General features: G+C 36.5%; 1 protein-coding gene across 1 annotated transcript in view; it reads left to right on the forward strand.

Moving 5' to 3' along the window:
* The window catches only part of CNTNAP4 (contactin associated protein family member 4), a 261,392-nt gene that overhangs the window by 159,290 nt on the left and 83,004 nt on the right, over positions 1-19,098 (forward strand). Inside the window, exons 4-7 of the mRNA XM_055791657.1 lie at positions 2,855-3,002; positions 14,412-14,615; positions 14,786-14,970; positions 17,005-17,148. Coding sequence (XP_055647632.1) covers positions 2,855-3,002; positions 14,412-14,615; positions 14,786-14,970; positions 17,005-17,148 — 681 coding nt within the window. The remainder of the gene's footprint in view (positions 1-2,854; positions 3,003-14,411; positions 14,616-14,785; positions 14,971-17,004; positions 17,149-19,098) is intronic.

A 19,098-nucleotide genomic window follows, 5' to 3' on the forward strand; every position in this document is an offset into this window, starting at 1 on the left:
TTTGCATAAATCATTGATTATAACCAGTAAAGCCCTAACAATCTTTGTTCATTTTTTTCTATGCAACCATTTTCTCCTAGTGATAATTCTAAGATGAAGATTAAGTAAAGGAGACAGTTGTCTGGTACAGGGTTTTCTGGCCAGAATGAAGGAATTTCACACTCATTTTTTCACTTTAACCGAAGAGTTCACACCTGCTGACTTTCAGGACCAGCTTCAAAAGACTATCAATAACTTCCCACATGGTAATAGGGTGAGAAGCAAGAGTCTTAATATTTGGATTCTTGTGCAGTGAATATTTCATTTATATTGATGTTAATTATACTGTGTGCTAGGTTAACTTGAATAGACATTTCTTTTGTTACTGAGAAGTGAATAGTTAAACTACTATATGAATTTGGATATAGCTTAGAAATTACGGAAGAATATAGTGTATTTTAAACTCCCTTAGTTCTCAGAAGACCTTATAGGTTAATTATGCAGCATTATGAGAGTAGTTTGATGCTCTAAGATGAATAAACTGCCAGTAGCCTTCTGAGATTTCTATTCCCTTTGTGACAACCCCTGACACTAATACTAACTGTAGTTTTGGCATGCGTCATAAGCAAAGACTTGTACAGGTGGTTTGGCTTGAGAGTATTTCCAAAGTGCAACCATCATCATGCAACAACAGCAACTATTCTATATGAACAGCTCTTAGTTATTTCACACTGATTTTGCCAACTTCTTTTGCTGATTTTGATAGTACAATTGATAAAATACATGCATGAAACTCAGACCTTCCTTGTGGTACATTAGTTCCTAACTGCTAAACTTCCTCTTCCTACAAAAACATCCAGGTTGGAGTCCTGTTCCAGTTCCTTTCATTAAACATTAAATGAGAATTTGCATCTAAGTATACTTATTTAATATGAAGCAATATTTGTAATAAAAATAATATTTCTTAAAATGGGTACACAATACATGTAAAAACATTGTGGATATTTTTTAGTCCTATAGTATGTTTTGCAGTGTATATATAGTAGATTATACAGTAAAAGTTACATTCATAAATAAGCTTAATCTGTTCTAGATGGTCTAATGTATGGCCTCCTATAAACAGTCCATGTCTTACTGTCTCACACAGCTTTATCTATGGGACTTTTTGTCCCTGGAGGAGGAAGTTTTGACCATGGTACTGGTGTTATCCCTGTCTAAAAATATATTAGCTTTCGAGATAAAGGATGGAGAGGGAAACAAAGAACTTCCTTTTTACCTTATCTCGTTGTAAGCTTACCTTCACAATCATTCTGAGCTTGGTGTTGCCCTTCTATACACAGAACTTAATTTTACTAATACAGTCAGGTGCACATGTCTGATTTCTAATGACATAATGAACTAAATAATTATGTCTTCAAAGCATCAAATAGGTTAAAATAGCTTAAGGTGAAGAAACTACAGGGTTAGAAACTGAGTAGGAGGGTTTAAACAAGTTTGAGGGCACTTTTCCTTCGTGGAGGAAAATAGGCCATGAAGAGCTCTCTGCTTAGACTTCTATGCTCCCAAGTGCCTGTACTGGTTTTGACTACTACTGGTTAAGGCCGAACTGAAACATAGCATTTCTGTATTTCAAAAACTATATACTTTGAGAAAGATGGTATGCATTCATGTTATTAAAAAGCAGTATAATATAGTATCTCTAAGAGTATCAATGATGTCTTAGTTAATAACAGCTAAAAATATTTATTTCTAAACTGAGCCTTCTGAACAGTTTAAAGAGTAGTCTGAATTACTTTTACATTGTTACTGAAGTAAAAAAATCCCTAATTTTAAATGAAGAACACATGGCTTAAGTATACTCTGCAGTAAACTATCAAGTAATATGCATTCTGTACTGAAAACTTAACAACATAACACTTTCATAAGGCAGCTGCCCTCCAAAAATTATTTTGGAAAACAATTAAATCTTAATTGAACACTTCATTTGCTCACAGTACTTAAACTTCTGCAGCCTGAGCTCTGGTTCTATCAACAAAATCATTGGCACTTTAATTGGCAGCTGTATTTGCTACAGACTGCAAATAAGGATTTGAAAGGGACAAGAGGTCTGGAAAGGCCTCACCTTGCAAATAGTAGCTCTTCTTCAGTGTCTATTTAACGTGTTTCCACCTTCACCCACTGTAACAGTGAAATTATAAAGCACGAAGCTGAAGGTGGTGTGGATATTCAGAGCCAGTAACTCTTGTTGCTTATTTCTAGCTTAATAGGTTATCTGTAATGAGCCTATTCACTAGATGTGTCCGCCCCTAAATGGTGAAAATTAGATGTGTTTTTTTCATCACTTTTAATTCAGAACACTGAATTAAAAACCTTTCACAATACTTTGGATTATTTCATTGGAAACTAAAGTCTTTCAATACTGTGGTCTGTCAGTATAAGAACTTTTTGGATTCAGCGTATTACACATCTAAAACACAGGTCTGCAATAAAATTTTAACCTTTCAGTAAGAGGAAATCATAGAGCTCATTCTGTTGTCTTACAAAAACACATTAGATGGTACAATACACTGAAATGCCAGGATATTCTGCAAATTTTGTGAAAGGAATGTTTGGGTTTGAAATCTAACAAATTTTAGAAGGTGTGAGAGTTATCAGTGAGTGTGGTATCTGTGCTAAATGCATAAATGACTTAACACTTGATCCAGAAGAATAATCAAGATTGATTCAACAGTTGCTCCTACGGAACCCACTAACAAATACATTTTATTCCTGTGCTTGACTTTTTGCTAGAGGAGCATATAAAATGAAAAGTTCGGCAATGCTTCCATGTATTTCTGTATTCAATACCGATGTGGCTGTGTTCATTTTCTTTTAGGCCTTTTCTGGAAACACAAATGCAGACAGTGTCGTATACTATAAGCTTCAGCATTCCATTAAAGCAAGACTCCTCCGTTTTGTGCCTTTGGACTGGAATCCTAATGGCAGAATTGGAATGCGCATTGAAGTATATGGATGCACATACAGTAAGTATTTTTGCTGAATCAGATAAATGCAATGACTATTCATCATTTTCTTTTGCTACCTAGATTACACTGGAAAGTAGATTTCTAAGCTTAAATTTAAGCTTGGATAACACAAATTCAATAAGTATATGTGCAAACTTCACTATTTCTGCAACATATAACAATATTTGATGTTTATTTTCCATTTCTTTCTGTGTTGGAATAAATGGTGAGGACATAATCCAGTAACAGATTTAATGCATTTTTTTTTTATTTTACAGTCTTAAAAACTGCATATTATCATGGTATACTTTCTGCCTGAAGGGAAAGATGTGGAAATGTTTACAATATTGAATATATATGGTCTTGGTCCTAAGCCAAAAATACAAGTAGATAGACCTTCAAATAAACAATTGAAGGATACTTCAAAGCTGTTATATATTTAAGGGGTACTTTTAGAATCTTTTTGTATCATTAATAGAACATTAATAATAGATACATGCATTTGGAAGACAAATGCAAAAGTGTTATGGTTGTATTGATCTGCTGGACAATGTAAATCTTCATGTTGTCTTCTTGTTACTATACTTCACCCTTGAACTTTTTAAAAATATATTCCTTTTAGCACATTGTTTATTACTTTTTATTCTCCACATCCTCTCTCCATGAAGGAAACAGACTTTAAGCAAATTCTTTAATTGCTTATTTTAAGTGCTTTCATCTGGGTTTTTTGTAGGATTTTTTTTTTTTTTCAACTTCTATTCTTAAGTCATGCTTTACATTGCTGATCACTTCATTTCTGTTTCCATTCATTAGTATCTGAGTTCAAACTAAACATCAGTAAAACACATCTTTAGACTCTCTGCCTTAAACTTGGCTTTGTAAAATGAGTAAAAGACCATTAACTAAAGATACCGAAAATTTCAGCCTGGCTGCAGGAGATTATGTCACCTCAGAAATTAGGTAAACTGCCCCATCCCAGACAACAGACAGCTCATGCCAGGAGAAGGGTGCGAGAACCTAAGAACACATGGAATTCCTCAGTGTCATGTGCCAGGAGACTGGGAACAGTCTTTGTAGAACAGTCTAATGATACTGTTATAATTGAGAAATATGACTATGATTCACCGTACCCTCCACTGTTTTAAGTACCAGGACTACTAAAAATGGAGGATGAACAGACGACTTTATCATCCCCAGCTGAAAGCTCACTGGAGTGTCCCATTTGAAACCCTACCACTATGATACTTGATGAGAGTACATTCTTTCCTGTCTCTAAGCTACACTGAATGTCAGTCATCAGGTTTACTTCTTCGCAGTCCTTGCATTTGACAATGTTTAAATCCTTGCTCAAAGTCTTGTTCCCAAACATTCTCAAATTGAATAGCTTTCTTTTGAACATGCCTAAAATCTAGATTTTAAATATCTATATTTACTACTGTAATTTTCTGTATCACACCTCACAAGAGATATTATGGCTGTCTTCTGGATATCTCTATTGTCATGTTGCCAATGGAAAATATACAAACTAAAGGACTTATAGAGGACAGTGTGCATATGACTGAAGTAATAAAACATACAGAATAAGTGGTTACACAGTAAAAATATTTTGTGTGTGGTCGGTAACTACTTTTGAGGAAGAACATGTATTTTTCTGTATTTTACTTATTTGGTACAGGATCAATCCTATAGGTGGCTTATGGAACTAAATCAATTAAAACTATCTTCTAAGATTAAGCTAAATTTAAATGGAATATTTACTTCATCTACTATCCACTGTAATGCAGCACATGAAGAATGTAATAGTGTTAAAAAGATGGGAACTTTTTGTAAAATGGTTAAGATTTTTTCTGTATTAATGGTGTTATCAGTTCTTGAAATGCTTATTTTTTCTATGTATAAATGCTTTAATTCCAAATGAATGTCAGACTTCTTGTCATCTTTTTATTTACTTTGAACATCTAGAACTACCATGTGTATTAATTTAATTCAGTGGTTGCTGTGGAAGACAAACCAGGCGATTACAGTCTTATAGTTCTAAAATGTATTTAATAATTTAAAAGTTGAATTCCTTTGCTCCAGTCTTTCCCTCCATTTATCAGGCACATGCAGGGCATGTAGTTATTGTTACAGTAATTATGCCTGGCTCTTTCTGAATTGCTATGCACTTTTCCAGGCGGGACCAGAAAATTAAATTTAAAAAACAAAACAACAACAAAAAAAAACAAACCCAAAAAACCCAACCAACAAAACCCCAGAAATATCAATGATGTTTACTTTAACTTTGGTTCATAGTTTCCAGATTTCCTGTTTCTCATTCTTCCCCTCAGAGAGATCTCAGTGGGTCTTATATTGTAAGAGTAAGCAACTCTCTTTCCATTTACAGCTGAATATGTGGTCCGTATTCAAGTGTAAATGTAGTAATTTCTTCCTTCAGCCTCATCTGTTGCAAATTACACAAATAAAACAGCAACAATATAAAGTTGATCTTAGTATTCCATAAAGTGATACTGAAAAATGCATGTCTGTTGCATCCAAAAGAAGTCATTGCTATCTTAGTTAAGTAGTATTTACAGGACAGGACTACTGTTGACACTGTTTCCAAGTTGCTGGACCATTGACTTCCAACTAAATGCCCACTCTGAATAACTTAGCCTAGTATCCTCAGAACTAACCTTTCCCCTTTAATTACAGTCTCAATGAGGTTGGGTAATGTCCATAGGATAAACCAGGTTATTATGAGTTTTGTTTCCTTTTGTTTGTTTGGGGTTTTTTGGTGTTTGTTTTTTTGTTTGGTTGTTTTTTTGTTTTTGTTTTTTTTTTGTTTGTTTGGTTGGTTTTTTTAATCCTTCTTTTTTACTACAAAGTTTTTGAGCCAAGGACTGTCACATCTTATAAAGCATGCACCCAGAACAAGTCCTGCCATTTTTGCCTGTTAGCACTTAATGGAATTGAAAGGCTAAATACAGGTAGTCGGTTACAGCTATATGAAACATTAAAAGAGTTTCCCTGAATTCTTTGTGTTTAGTTCTTCTTCACTCTGCTACCTCTGCTATGTTCCTCAGTTTTCTTACTCCTCTCCTACAGCCTTTTACATGTAAGAAAGAAAGAAAGATGTTTTCTACCTTCAGGTGATCTACCTGGCTTCAGGTTTAGATTACTGATGAAATCTCATTGTGCAATGACTTCACAACAAACACTCTGTGCTGCCAAGAACACTGCACCCAAAACTCTCTCTCAGCCTCTGCCTGACAGTTCTTACTGTTTAGTGTGTGAAAAATAAACTGATTAATCTCTACAGACATTTTCCTGTCTTTTTCCTGAAATGTCAGATTGTGATAATTAAGCCATGTAAAACAGAGTTCAGGTTAAGCTATGCCCCGGCACTAAAAAAGGGAAATTAGAAGTCTCCTTTGGCTTACTGTTTTCCCCTTCATTATAATGTTCTCTTTCTCCTTCCATCTTCTGGAAACCAGTAGACTAAAAATAGAAAACAGAAAAAAAAGACAGACAGAAAGATGGATTTAAATGTGAAAATGGCAAATGTAATAATTTGTAGGAGAAAGATAACTGGGAACTAAACGCATTCTATGCATTAAAACTTTAGATGCAGTGCCCAACAACAAGCACTGCAGATACCGTGGTATGCAAACATGCTTCCAAAGTCCTCTTAACACTGTTAATTGTGTTGAGATGTTTTTAAGTTTTCCCTTCCTGGCTGGAATGCATAAAATAGATGGCACAGTTATTTCAGTCCAAGAAAGGATTTCCTATCATCCTCATAGGGGGATAATGTGCTTTCAAGGTTTTGATGTGAAAGTGATTATAAAAGAGAAAAATTTAAATGTGATCGATTACAAACAATTTTAACATGTTATTTTTTATTTTTATGGGTTTTTTTTGTTTGTTTTTAGGTTGGTCATGTGTTGTGTGTCCCCCTGCTCCCCCACCCCACCCCCGCCAGAGGCTTTGTTTAAAGCAATGCTTAAGTATTGATTTACCTGTCTTGTCTGAACCCTCAGAACCTTTTCAGGTTTGCTTTCCCCAAGACTGGAAAGGGCCAGAGAGTACATTTCTCATTTGAATACAATTGGTCAGGATTAAGGATATCTAAAACAAAACAACAACAAAAAAAGCGCCAAACTTTTACATTGTTTTGATTTTTTCCCTTATAGAGCAATTAGCAGTAATTTAAATCTTTAAAATATCAACAAAACCCAAAACCTTTTTTAAACAAAAATATTGCAACTAAGTTTTGTGCAGGATCACAAAAACTCTTGATCCTATGCTATGTGAGGAGGTTTCCAGAATTTCCAGTTTCTGAGAAGCATGTCATCATCACTTCCAAAGGTATTTACACAGTATAATAAGCATATAGATTTTACTAATTTGAGAAAGACCCATTGTAAATTGTGAAAGCAGAAGATGAGTGTTTACAAAGCAAATAAACGTTTTTTATTTTCCTTATTTATAACAGTAGAGTAGAGAAAACCCACGGAGAATGATGTTCAAATCCAGGGACTATTAGCCGCTGAGAATAGATGGTAAATACGAAAGGGAAATGTCATGACACCCTAAGTATTTGGACTTATTCTTTCTATCCTGATAACCCTGTAGGAGACACAAGCTTTATCTCACAACACTTTAAATTTACTTCTAGTAGTAATGCATAGATAGTGAAGACAAAATGTGTTAGAAAGATTATAAGAATTCTGATTAACATCTGCAGCCCTTTCATAATCTTCCTTCATGCATGGTGGTGGTGGAAGGTTTAATTTTGTTTATTTTCCAAATTTGGACAAAGTAGATTTCACCTCTTAGAAGATAGTGCTAAAGAACAGTGAAAGTGACTTTGGAAAGCAGTGCTAAATGTTGCTTATGTTTCAATAACTAATAGCAAGAGTATATTGCCAATTTAAAAAAAAAAAAAAAAAAGGCTGTTATCAGTTCCTACTAAGAATACATCTAGTGAACTGGTTTAATAGGTAAAAAACAATGTATGCGTTCTATTATTGAAGTTTTTATTGAAGCTATTATAGTTCTCATTCATTATTTAAATTAAATTATTTAAATTTAACATTGATTAATGCTTTTACTGGTCACACACATTCAGAGGCATAGTGAAGAAAAACAGTCAGCCTAGGATTCATTTTTAGGGAGAATGTAATTTATTCCTTATAAATTGGGTAAAGGAGTTTTTCATAAGAAGTACATCACCAAGATGTGAGGAAAACCAAGAAGTTGTATTTAAAATCATAGATGCATTTGCTTAACAGAAGAATTTGAAAATGGAATGTAAATGGCTGATTTAAGTACTATAGTTAATTTAAACAAAGTTCACTTCCATGCTGACAATGTGGAGAAAGACTTTTAGTGAAATTATATAAAGTTAGTAAATAGATAATGGGTTTCCATTGGCTTGAAAGAAGTCAACCAGTCAGTTGAAAAATAGCTTCCTATTTTATTAAGTGTCCTTTATATCTTAATTTATTTCACAAATGTATCTTTCAAGGGCAATTAACTTTTTTCTCCTTTACTTATGAGGTGTAAATACTCTATTAGCTTTTTATAGTGCTATCAACTCCTTTCTGTATGTTTTTTATTAATCTCAACCCATTCTGACAGATATATTTTTTTATATAATATTTGGATAAAATCAGTTGGTCATTTCCCTTGTTCTCTTCCCTCCCTTTCCCTTCCCTGCCCTTCCCTCCCCTCCCCTCCCCTTCCCTGCCCTGCCCTGCCCTGCCCTGCCTTGCCCTTCCCTGCCCTTCCCTGCCCTGCCTTTCTTTTTCCACAAGTAAAGTGAAAGTATGTAACCTTTAAATAAATTGGGTAAAACACTGTCATAAATAGAAAGTAGATTTCACTGGAGCACTGTCATGGAGCTGTAGTACTGTACCTACCTTTTAGCACAGTCATGAGAAGTATGAATATAAGTGGGCAAGTCAGAAAGCATATATTCATAGTGTAATAATGAAAACACAGTTTTATTCTTCTTCACCTCTAAAACTTAAGATTTTATTATTTGGTCTATTACAGTACAGAATCAATCAAGTCAAGGTAAATTATTATCTCCCTTTACTCCACTCTCATGAGACTCCACCTGGAGTATGCATCCAGTTCTGGGGTTCCAAACACAAGAAAGACATAGAGCTGTTGGAGACAGTCCAGAAGAGGGCCACCAGAGTGACCAGAGAGATGGAACACCTCTCCTATTAAGAAGGACTGAGAGAGCTAGGGTTGTTCAGCCTGGAGAAGAGATGGCTTTAGGGACAGCTTATTGTGGCCTTTCAGGACTTAAACAGAGCTTATAATAAAGATCGAGAAACTTTTTCCCAGGGCCTGTGGTGACAACAGTAATTGCTTTAAATCTGAAGAAGGACATAAGGGAGAATTTATTTGTTTTAGTGATGAGGGTGGTGAAACGCTGGAACAAATTGCCTTGAGAAGTTGTGGATTCCCCCTCATTGGAAGTGTTCAAGGTCTGGATGGGGCTTTCAGCAGCTTGATCCACTGAAAAATGCCCCTGCACATGTGCACTGCAGGATGGGTAGAACTAGATGATATTTAAAAAGTCCCTTCCGATCCAAACTATTGTATGGTTCCATTCTATGAAGATGTCCTTTCAGGTGTGTCCCCGACTCTCCATTGTGGTTGCTGGAAGCTGGCCTATCTGCCTGTCTGACATACTTTCTGCGGAGGTTTGCTGCTTGCTAGGGATATTGGATCCAGGACATTGTGGAGAGACTGTTGAGGCTTATCCAGCCTTCAGACTATCCTCCCTCTGCTGCTCTTCCATGTGGGCACCAATATAGTACTGCCAGGGAAGATTTGGTGTGTGTCAAGCATGACTGCATGGCTCTAGGGGCAAGTACAAAGTGTCTCAAGTGGCATTTTCCTTGTTCCTACTGACAAAAGAGAAGTACTTGAGGAGGACTGGGTGGGTCCTTTGGATCAATGACTAGTGGCAAAACTGGTATCAGCAACAATTATTCAGATTTAACAACCTTTGGACATTCTTTGAAGATCAAGAGTTGCTAGGAAGAGACAGAATCCATCTGACCATATAGGGCAAAAACATTTTTTCCCACAAGCTCACCAGCCTGAGGACAACTCTAAACCAGGAATGATGGAAGAGGGAGATGATGGCCCAAAATCTAGTGAGGAAGTGGTGGACTGGTCTTCAGAAACAAAGGCTTCAGGGCAGTGTGAACAAGAGAGACCTTGGAAAAAACAAACCATGGCTAAAGTGCAAGAACTTGACCATTTAAAGTGCAAACACACATATAAGAAAGTGCTGCTGTGAGGGTAACATGATGGGGGAAGTTCTCACACTTCTGAGAAATCAACACAAGTGGATGCCTTTCTGAAGTTCTTGCATCCTAATGCACACAACATGGGGAACACAGAGAAGAAATGGAGGTCTTCATGCATGTGAAAGGCCACAATCTCATCACAACCATAGAGACGTGGTGGAAGAGCTCACACAACTGCAGGAGTGTCACAGATTCATACAGGTTGTTTAGAAAGCACTAGGAGGAAAGGCACTTAACACGTGAACAAGCAGCAGGTGTGCATGGAGCTTTGCCTGGGGACAGATGATGAGACAGCTCAGAGTTCATGGATTAGGCTTAGAGTACAGACAAAAGGTGGTGGGACTATGGTGGAACTCTGCTACAGACTGTCTGATATTGGAGAAATGGATAAGGTCTTCTTCAGACAGCTGGAAGAAGCTTTAGGTTGACAGGCTTTGGTCATTACTGCAGACTTTAATTACCCTCATATCTGCTGGCAGGACAATGTAGCAGGGCATAAGCAATATAGGACTTCTCTGGAATACTTTGATGACAACTTCTTAACATAAGTGATCAAAGAGCTGATAAGATCACACATTCTACTGGCCCTTATGCTTACAGACAAGGAATAACTCATGGTGACATGAAAGCTGGGGTAGCCTTGGCTGCAGCAAGCATAAGACTGTGTTGTTCAAGATTCTGAGAAGGGAACAAGGCAAACAACAAAATCACAGCCCTGGCCTTCAGGATAGAAAGCTTTTTTTCATGCTCAGGGACTTGATTGGAAGAGTAACATGGCAGATGATCCTGAAGACAACAGGTCTTCAGGAGAGCTGGTTGATTTTCAAAGATCATTTCCTCCAAACTCAAGAAAGGTCCATCCCAAGAAGCCGGGAATCAAGCAAAAGAAGCAGGAGGTCTTAATGGATGAGCATAGAGTTCCTAACTGAGCTCAGGAGTAAAAAGAAAGCTTACAAGAGGTGGAAGAAACATCAGATAACTGAGGAGGAACATAAAAACATTCACAGAGAATGCAAGGATGTAGTTAGGAAAACTAAAGCACCTGGATTTAAAACTGATAAAGGTTATGGAAGACAACAAGAAGGGCTTCCACAGGTGTATCAGAAGCAAAAGGAAGACTAGGAAAAGTAAGGCCTCACTGCTGAGTGGGACAGGAGACCTGAGGCAAAAGGTATGGATAAGGCCAAAGTACTCAATGCTCTTTTCATCTTGGTCTTTACTGGTAAGGCTTGCTTTCAGGAATATCAGCTCTCTGAATCCCACAGGAAAGGCTAGGGCAAGGAGACATTCAGTGGAGGAGGGTCATGCTATGTAACATTTTAACAAGTTGGACATATGTAAGTCCACAGACTTATTGGGATGCACCTGACAGTGCTGAGGTGCCTGGCCACAGTCATTCTGAGGCCACATTTGTTTATCTTTGAAAGGCAGTGGCAACTGGGAGAGGTTCTTAAAGACTAGAAGAGACAAACTGTCACTCCTATATCCAGCAAATGCAAGGAATACCTGGAGAACTACAAACTGGTCAGCCTTATTTCAATCCCTGGGAATGTGAAGGGACAAATAATCCTAGAAACTGTTTCAAACATGTGAAGGATAAGGAGACTATTGAAAATAGCGTGCATTTATGAAGGGGAAATCATGCCCGACCAAACTAATAGCCTTCTACAGTGATATAACTGGCTTGGTGGGTCAAAAGGGAGTGTTTCATGTTGGTTATCTTGAGTTTATCAAGAGTTTTGATGTTGTCTCCCATAATGTACTCATAGAAAAGTGATGTGAAATATGAGGTGGAGTGAAAAGAGATTGAACTGCCTGGCTGAAGGAATTGTGATCTGTGGCAAAAGGTCAAGCTGAGTCTATTCACTTGTACATCCCAGGGTTGATACTGGTTTTGATGCTGTTTAATCTTCAATAATGACCTGGATGGTAAGGCAGAGTGTATGTTCAGAAACTTTGAAGCCAATAAAAATTTGGAGGACTGATTGATGCACCAGCAGGTTTTGATGCCCTTCAGAGGGACACAGATAAGCTGGAGAAATGGGCTGACAGGAATCTTATGATATTCAACAAAGGAAAGTGCAAGGTCTTGCACTTGTGAAGGGATAATCTCAGTAAGGGTTTACCAATACACATGGGGGACTGACTATGTCTTTCAAGAAAAAGATATGATGGTTCTGGTGGACAGCAAGTTGACCGGTTGACCATGAACTGGCAACAAACCCTTGCAACCCAGAAGGCCAACAGCATCCTGGGCTGTTTTAGGAAGAGTGTTGCTAGCAGACTGAGGAAGTTTATCCTTCACTTCTAATCAGCCATTGTAATGAAACATCTCTGAATTGCTCAGTCTGCTTCTGGGAAACCTACTACAGGAAAGACATTGATATGCAGGAGTGAATCCAGCAAAAGGACACAAGTATGATTAAGAGACTGGACCATCTGCCATATAAGCAGAGGCTGAGAGAGCTCAGACTGGAGAGTAGAAGGCTGGGGAGGATCTTACCCATGTATATTAATGGTAGGATGGGACAGTATGGTGGGTTGACCTTGGCTGAATTCTGGGTGTCCACCAAGCTGCTTTATCACTTCCCTCCTCAGCAGAACCCTGGGGTAGGAGTGTGTGTGTGTTGGGGGGGGTGGGGGGGTGGGGGGGGGGTGGGTAGATAATAAGATGAAAAAAAAAATTGACGATCAAGATAAAGGCAGTGTAATGAAGCAATAGCAAAAGTCACGTGTGTGGAAGCAAATGAAAACAAAAGATGTTCTTCTTTACTTCCCATCAGCAGGCCACGTTTGGCCACTTCCTAGGAAGCAGGGCTTCAGTATGTGTCGCAGTTGCTTTGGAAGATGAATATCTTCCTTCCTCCTCTCAGCTTTTATATCTGAGCAGACATCATATGGTATGGAATATCTCTTTCGTCAGTTTCTGTCAGTTGTCTTGGCTATGTCCTCTCCCAAGATCTTGCAAACCCCCAGCCCACTGGTGAGCAGAGGGGAAGGTTGGAGAGACAGTTTTGATGTTGTGCAAGCGCTGCTGAACAGCAGGCAAAACACTGGTGTGTTATGACCACCTTTCTAGCTACCAATACAAGCACGACACTATGAGGGCTGCTATGGGGCTCAGCCAGACCCAATTCAGAGAGTGAAATGGAGACTGAGCCAGGATCTTTTCAGTGGTGGCCAATGACAAGACAAGAGGCAATGGGCATAAACTGAAATTCAGTTTTACTGTGAGGATGTTGAACACTGGCATGGGTTGCCCAGAAAGGATTAGTTTCTATTCCTGAAAATACTCAAACCCTGATTGGACATGGCCCTAAGAAACCTACTGGAGCTGACCCAGGTCTGAGTGGGGAAGCTGGACAGGATGGTCTGCAGAGATGCATAGCAACCTCAAACACTGTGTGATTCTGTGATGCCCATACTGGAAAACTGAGGATACAAGGTTTAGTATTCCAGTACTACAACTAATTCAGCTTAATTAAAATTGTAATTTGCTTATGATGACAACAAAAAAACCCCAACAGCTGATGAAGAGAACCAGCCCCTACTTACAGCTGACAGGTTTTAATTTTAGAATATTTTTATTTCTTTCCTAGAATCGTATGCCATGATATTTGAACTACTGTACAGACATCCAGATTGATTTTAATAGTGGCTTAAATCTATAGCCTGCATGAAGGTCCTGAAAATCAGTTAAATGTAGTAGACATGATTTTTATTCTCTTTACTTTACGTATTGGAACCAACTGCAGATAAATTCATAGAGATTTTTCACCCTAAGAATACAGTTAAGAACAGAAACTGTCAAAATACTTCATGGCTCCAAGGCAAGCAAGACCCTTTAGCATGTAACATTAGTACTAGGTTGGAGCAGAAGGAAGACCTCTTCTGTTCACTTGGCTTTATTTTCTAGTGAAAACATCACCATTAAAACAGAGCAGTCTCAATGTTTGGGATAGAACAGGAATAGCAGAAATAAGCAACATTTTACTAAGCACAGGTAAATCTAGGGGTGTTAGTGGTGGGACTTCCTATCATATTGAAGTAACATGCAACTGTTTCTTTCAGACTTAGCATTATACATTATCTTTCATTTCTTTACTTCTAGGTTCCGAGGTGATTGGCTTTGATGGGAAAAGTTGTCTAATTTACACATTTAATCAAAAACTCATTAGTGCACTGAAAGATGTGATTTCTCTGAAGTTTAAGACAATGCAAAGTGATGGAATTCTCCTCCACAGACAAGGACAAAATGGAGACCACATCACCCTGGAATTAATTAAAGGGAAGCTGTCCCTACTCATTAATTTAGGTAACAGTTACAGTGTCATAAAGTCTAATATAGTTATTAGGTATTTTTTGACTAATCCTTGTAGTTCGTTAAGTGGAATTAAATGCATAGAGTATGATACACTAGCAGTATATACTTGAATAATTATATTTTTAAATGGAATTAATAGTTTTTATTTTTCTTCTTTCAAGGTGATACTAAAACTCATCCTTCTAATGCCCAAATTAATATTATGCTGGGCAGCCTTTTGGATGATCAACACTGGCATTCTGTTCTCATTGAGCACTTTAACAATCAAGTAAACTTTACAGTGGATAAACACACTCATCATTTTCATGCAAAAGGACAGTTCAATTATTTGGACGTTGATTATGAGGTGTGAAAATTACCTTTCTTTTATTACATTTATTAACTCTGTTATGTAAATGTAGTGAAACAAGCAAAGGAGACAGAATTTATAGAAGTCTGTAATTCTTGAGACTTTAGGGATTTTCTGTCTCCTAAAGGAATGAATCAAAGAAAAAGAGATGTTATTTGATGACTAATGCTCCACTAGACTTGGAACTCAAATTTTTTAAAATACTATCTTTTTAATCTCAGAATTCATTATGTTAATATCTTTGTTTCAGTAGTGCTGCAAATGTGGTAAACAGTATTTAAGCATAATAAATGACCCCCAGCCCAAAGTTACTATGTTATGGCTTGGCGAAAATTACAAAAAAACAGCATAAACCCATTTTAGAAATGTTTAGATTAAGACTTAAATTCCTGTTAAATCTGGTAAAGGTACTGTGAAAAAATCTTGCTTACACAAATGGTAGCTTCCTGGAAAGGAGTAGATGTAATTTGCTGTGACAGTTTCCCACCTATGGTTAAAAATTCCACTATTTCACAAATGTAATGTGACAACTGGCTGCTTTATCTTTGCCCTGTCCTGTTTGTTGGATGAGACAATGAGTGATAGAGCAGAGTGTCTGGAACCTGCAGATTCAAATTACTTTATTCTACTCATTTCAGTTTATAATCAGTTTAGAGTAAGATTTCATGCTGTTCCGTGTCTACATTATCCCATTTCAAAAATATAATTCATAAAATTAAAGCCATGAGTGTGCTTAAAATTTGAATCTTAACTACAATACCAAGGTTTGGAGAACCTCTTTACAAAGAAAAAAATAAAAAGAAAAAAAAAAAAGGGGGGGGGGGGGGGGGATGGGGAACAATCAATGTCAGTTTTAAGTGATTGGCAAATAGATTTATTTTACTGAATCAACCAGTATTGCAGATTTATTTTTCGTCTTTTCCACATACCATAGTTTGAAGTATGTGTTACAAATACAAGGTAGAAAGGAAAGCAAAGGCTAGAAAAAAAACCCCTAAAACTTCAAAAAAATTATGAAATGGTGTATTCAGGGCTGCACTTCTGACTAGAAAAATGCTGCAATTTAATAACTAGTGAAACATGACATATTTAATTTTGGTTTTTTTTTAATAAACTGTTTTGAAATAGAAAGCAAATTTTCAAAATTAAAAGTTAAATAAACGGAACCTTTGTACAATGTAACCAGAATAGCTTTGAAATGGATGAGTTACAAAGTTCACTTAAACTGGCATCCTGTTTCTGATGGTGCACAAGAGTGGAAACATAGCCCAAAGTATAAATTAGATCACCACTGTAGCAATGTTTTTTCTAAAATAATCTACTGCTTTCTAAAAGTTTATGCCTCAGACACTTATTAAGACAGGGTGATATTACTGAATTTAACAGCTCTCACTGGAGTTTTATTTTTGTTAAATCTTCCCATTTATTTCTGAACCCAAGTAAACCTACAGCATCATTATCAAGGAACTGCACAGCCTAAGAATTTTGAGAGGGAAAATGTATCTCCTTCCATTTGTTTTAAATCTGCCCTAGAATAATTTAATCTGTTGCATTCTTGTTCTCTACTACAGTAGTTTTGACTTGTACACAGTGGAGAAATCGGACTCAAGTTTCCTAAAAATTTTGTTAGCAAATTCTCTTCCTTTTTGTGCCATCCAGCATGGTTTGCATGTCCTGGGTATCCTTCTCCTTGGTTTTGCAGCTGTAATGGTTCCTGAAAACTGACAAAACTCAATGCTAAGCAACTGTTAAAAGGCATCCTCAGCAGAAAAAAAAAAAAAAAAAAAAAAAAAAAAAAAAAAAAAAAAAAAAAGGTCAACATTTTGGGATATTTTAATGAATACATATGACTTGATATAGCCTAATTTTTGTTAGTGTGTTCTTTTAATACATCAGTGTGATAAAAGGAAATAGGCAAGAATTAGCAGATACATTACTGGCCAGTCTTTGACTTCTGCTCTTATGCTATTAGTAGCTTCTTTCCTTGGAAAACTACTTAATGGTGTCATTGATTTCTCTTCTCTTTCTAAGCTCAGCTTTGGAGGGATCCCAGTGCCTGTAAAACCAGGGACATCGTCGCGCAGAAACTTTCATGGGTGTTTTGAAAATATTTATTATAATGGAGTGAATATTATTGACCTGGCCAGGAGGCATAAATCTCAGATCTACGTTGTGGTAAGAGATTCATTGTTAAGGAAAAAAAAAAAAAAAAAAAAAAAAAAATAGAGGAAAGAAAAAGGATACAGCCACTTTCTTATGCAACCTGTTAACACACAGTTCTAGTAAAATCTGTATTCTTTAATGAAAGAAAAATCAAAGAATCACCTAACTGGGGTATTTTATATTTGCTGTTGTACAGACTCATCCAGCAGACAATGCAGAATGCATTTTATTCTACAGCTCTTTATTTAGATGTGTGTGATACCTCACTGTTGTGTGATATCCCACTGCTATGCATGTACAAAAGCCAGAGAGTAACAAAAAGATGTATCTGAAAACATCGAAGCTCTGGCTTTGACTTCTGTACCTGACTAGTAAGAGAGCACCATCAGTACATTTTAAAATCCTTCTACTGCTGAGGACACTGATCCACTCTGTTTTCTCGAGATCATTATAATTTTTATAGATATATTCTGTTTGTCAATTTATATTGTTTATACTGCTTTTTGTCTGAAAATCTGTAGTTCAGGCTGGTGAGTTTAATGCATTTGTTGTTACATGGCCACCGGCTGTATTAGCCAGATCCCTACCATTTAGACAAAAGTTTCCAACAATAAACAAACAGAAAGTTTTCTGTAAACTATATTAAGTCCTTTGTATTTATCCCAATAGTACAAAATCTATCTCTGTTTACAGTATTTATTTCCTTAGCAGCAGGAAATGCAGAGATATGATGGAAAAAATCAAGTCAAAATAAATGAAAAAAAAATTACATACTTTCAACTCCGAATCTTTTAATTTGGATTTCAGTTCAGAATATGAACAATCAAATTTGATTCTCTGCCCCTCCTCACCCCTCAGAAAAAAATAAAAAAAAAATAAAAAAAAAAAAAAAAAAAAAGACCGGCATCTCTTCTTATGCAAAGCTCATCTGAAATATCTGAGAATTAACTAAATTGATGCCTCCATAAAATCTCCTGTCCATTATGCTGGTGGATGTTAAGGAGAGGGCAGTTGTAGGGGGCTCTGTGTGGACTAGTGAAAGGGGAACTATGAAGTTATTGTCACAGGAAATGTCATAGTCTTCACCTCACCTCAAATGATTTAAACTGTTGTGCTACTTTCAAAAACATTTTGTAGATGTTTTATCGTGTGTATGTGCCAGTAAGTATCTACATTACTATAGAATCCTTGCTAAATAACCACTTTGCTGGTCTGATATAGTTTCATGCAGCTGTCCAGATAACATGCAGGGTGAGTCTGTAGGTGTTAAGCTTTTACCATTTAACTTTTATTAATCTGATGACTGCCTTCTCCTTAAGGGTCAGTTCAGTTCACTATTCATTTCTCTACAGCTGAGTTCGTAAGACAGAGCTTTTATTTACTTATATATTTTCCTCGAAAAAAAATTAAAACAGACACATTTTAATGTCATGCCATGGGGCTAGTGAGTATTTTTCTTGAATTGATTTTTTAGCTTTTAACTATAAGGTCAAAATTTTATGTGTGTTCAAAAGTTTAAAAGCTCTTTGTGTTGGACAGAAGGTAAATGTACTTTAAATTCTAAACACATTATTCTTTTAGTAATCATCTGTACAGAACAAATTAGTTATAGTTCAGGTGGTGCCAGAAAGTCATTAGATCAAAGTGCATATTGTATCTTTATCAAGACTCATAAAATATTAACTGACTCTGACACCAGATGCAAAAAATGAATTATTCTCATTCCAGTCTTCTTATCTATATCACTCAGTATCACTACAGATGCTGGTTAAGCTAAGAGTTTGTCAATCAACTCATCTGCAATTTTATTCAGGTATCTAAGAACCAGCTATTTCAGAAGTAGTCAAGCACAAAATAGAGGCTAGTTACCTAAATACAATTCATTATCTGGTCCATATGGGGCTGCTTGAAAATATGTTTCCTTCTGATTTATGAATTATGTGTTTCATGTTTATAAGTAGC

This window comes from Falco peregrinus, chromosome Z, assembly GCF_023634155.1.
Source record: "Falco peregrinus isolate bFalPer1 chromosome Z, bFalPer1.pri, whole genome shotgun sequence".
NCBI classification, from domain to species: Eukaryota; Metazoa; Chordata; class Aves; order Falconiformes; family Falconidae; genus Falco; species Falco peregrinus.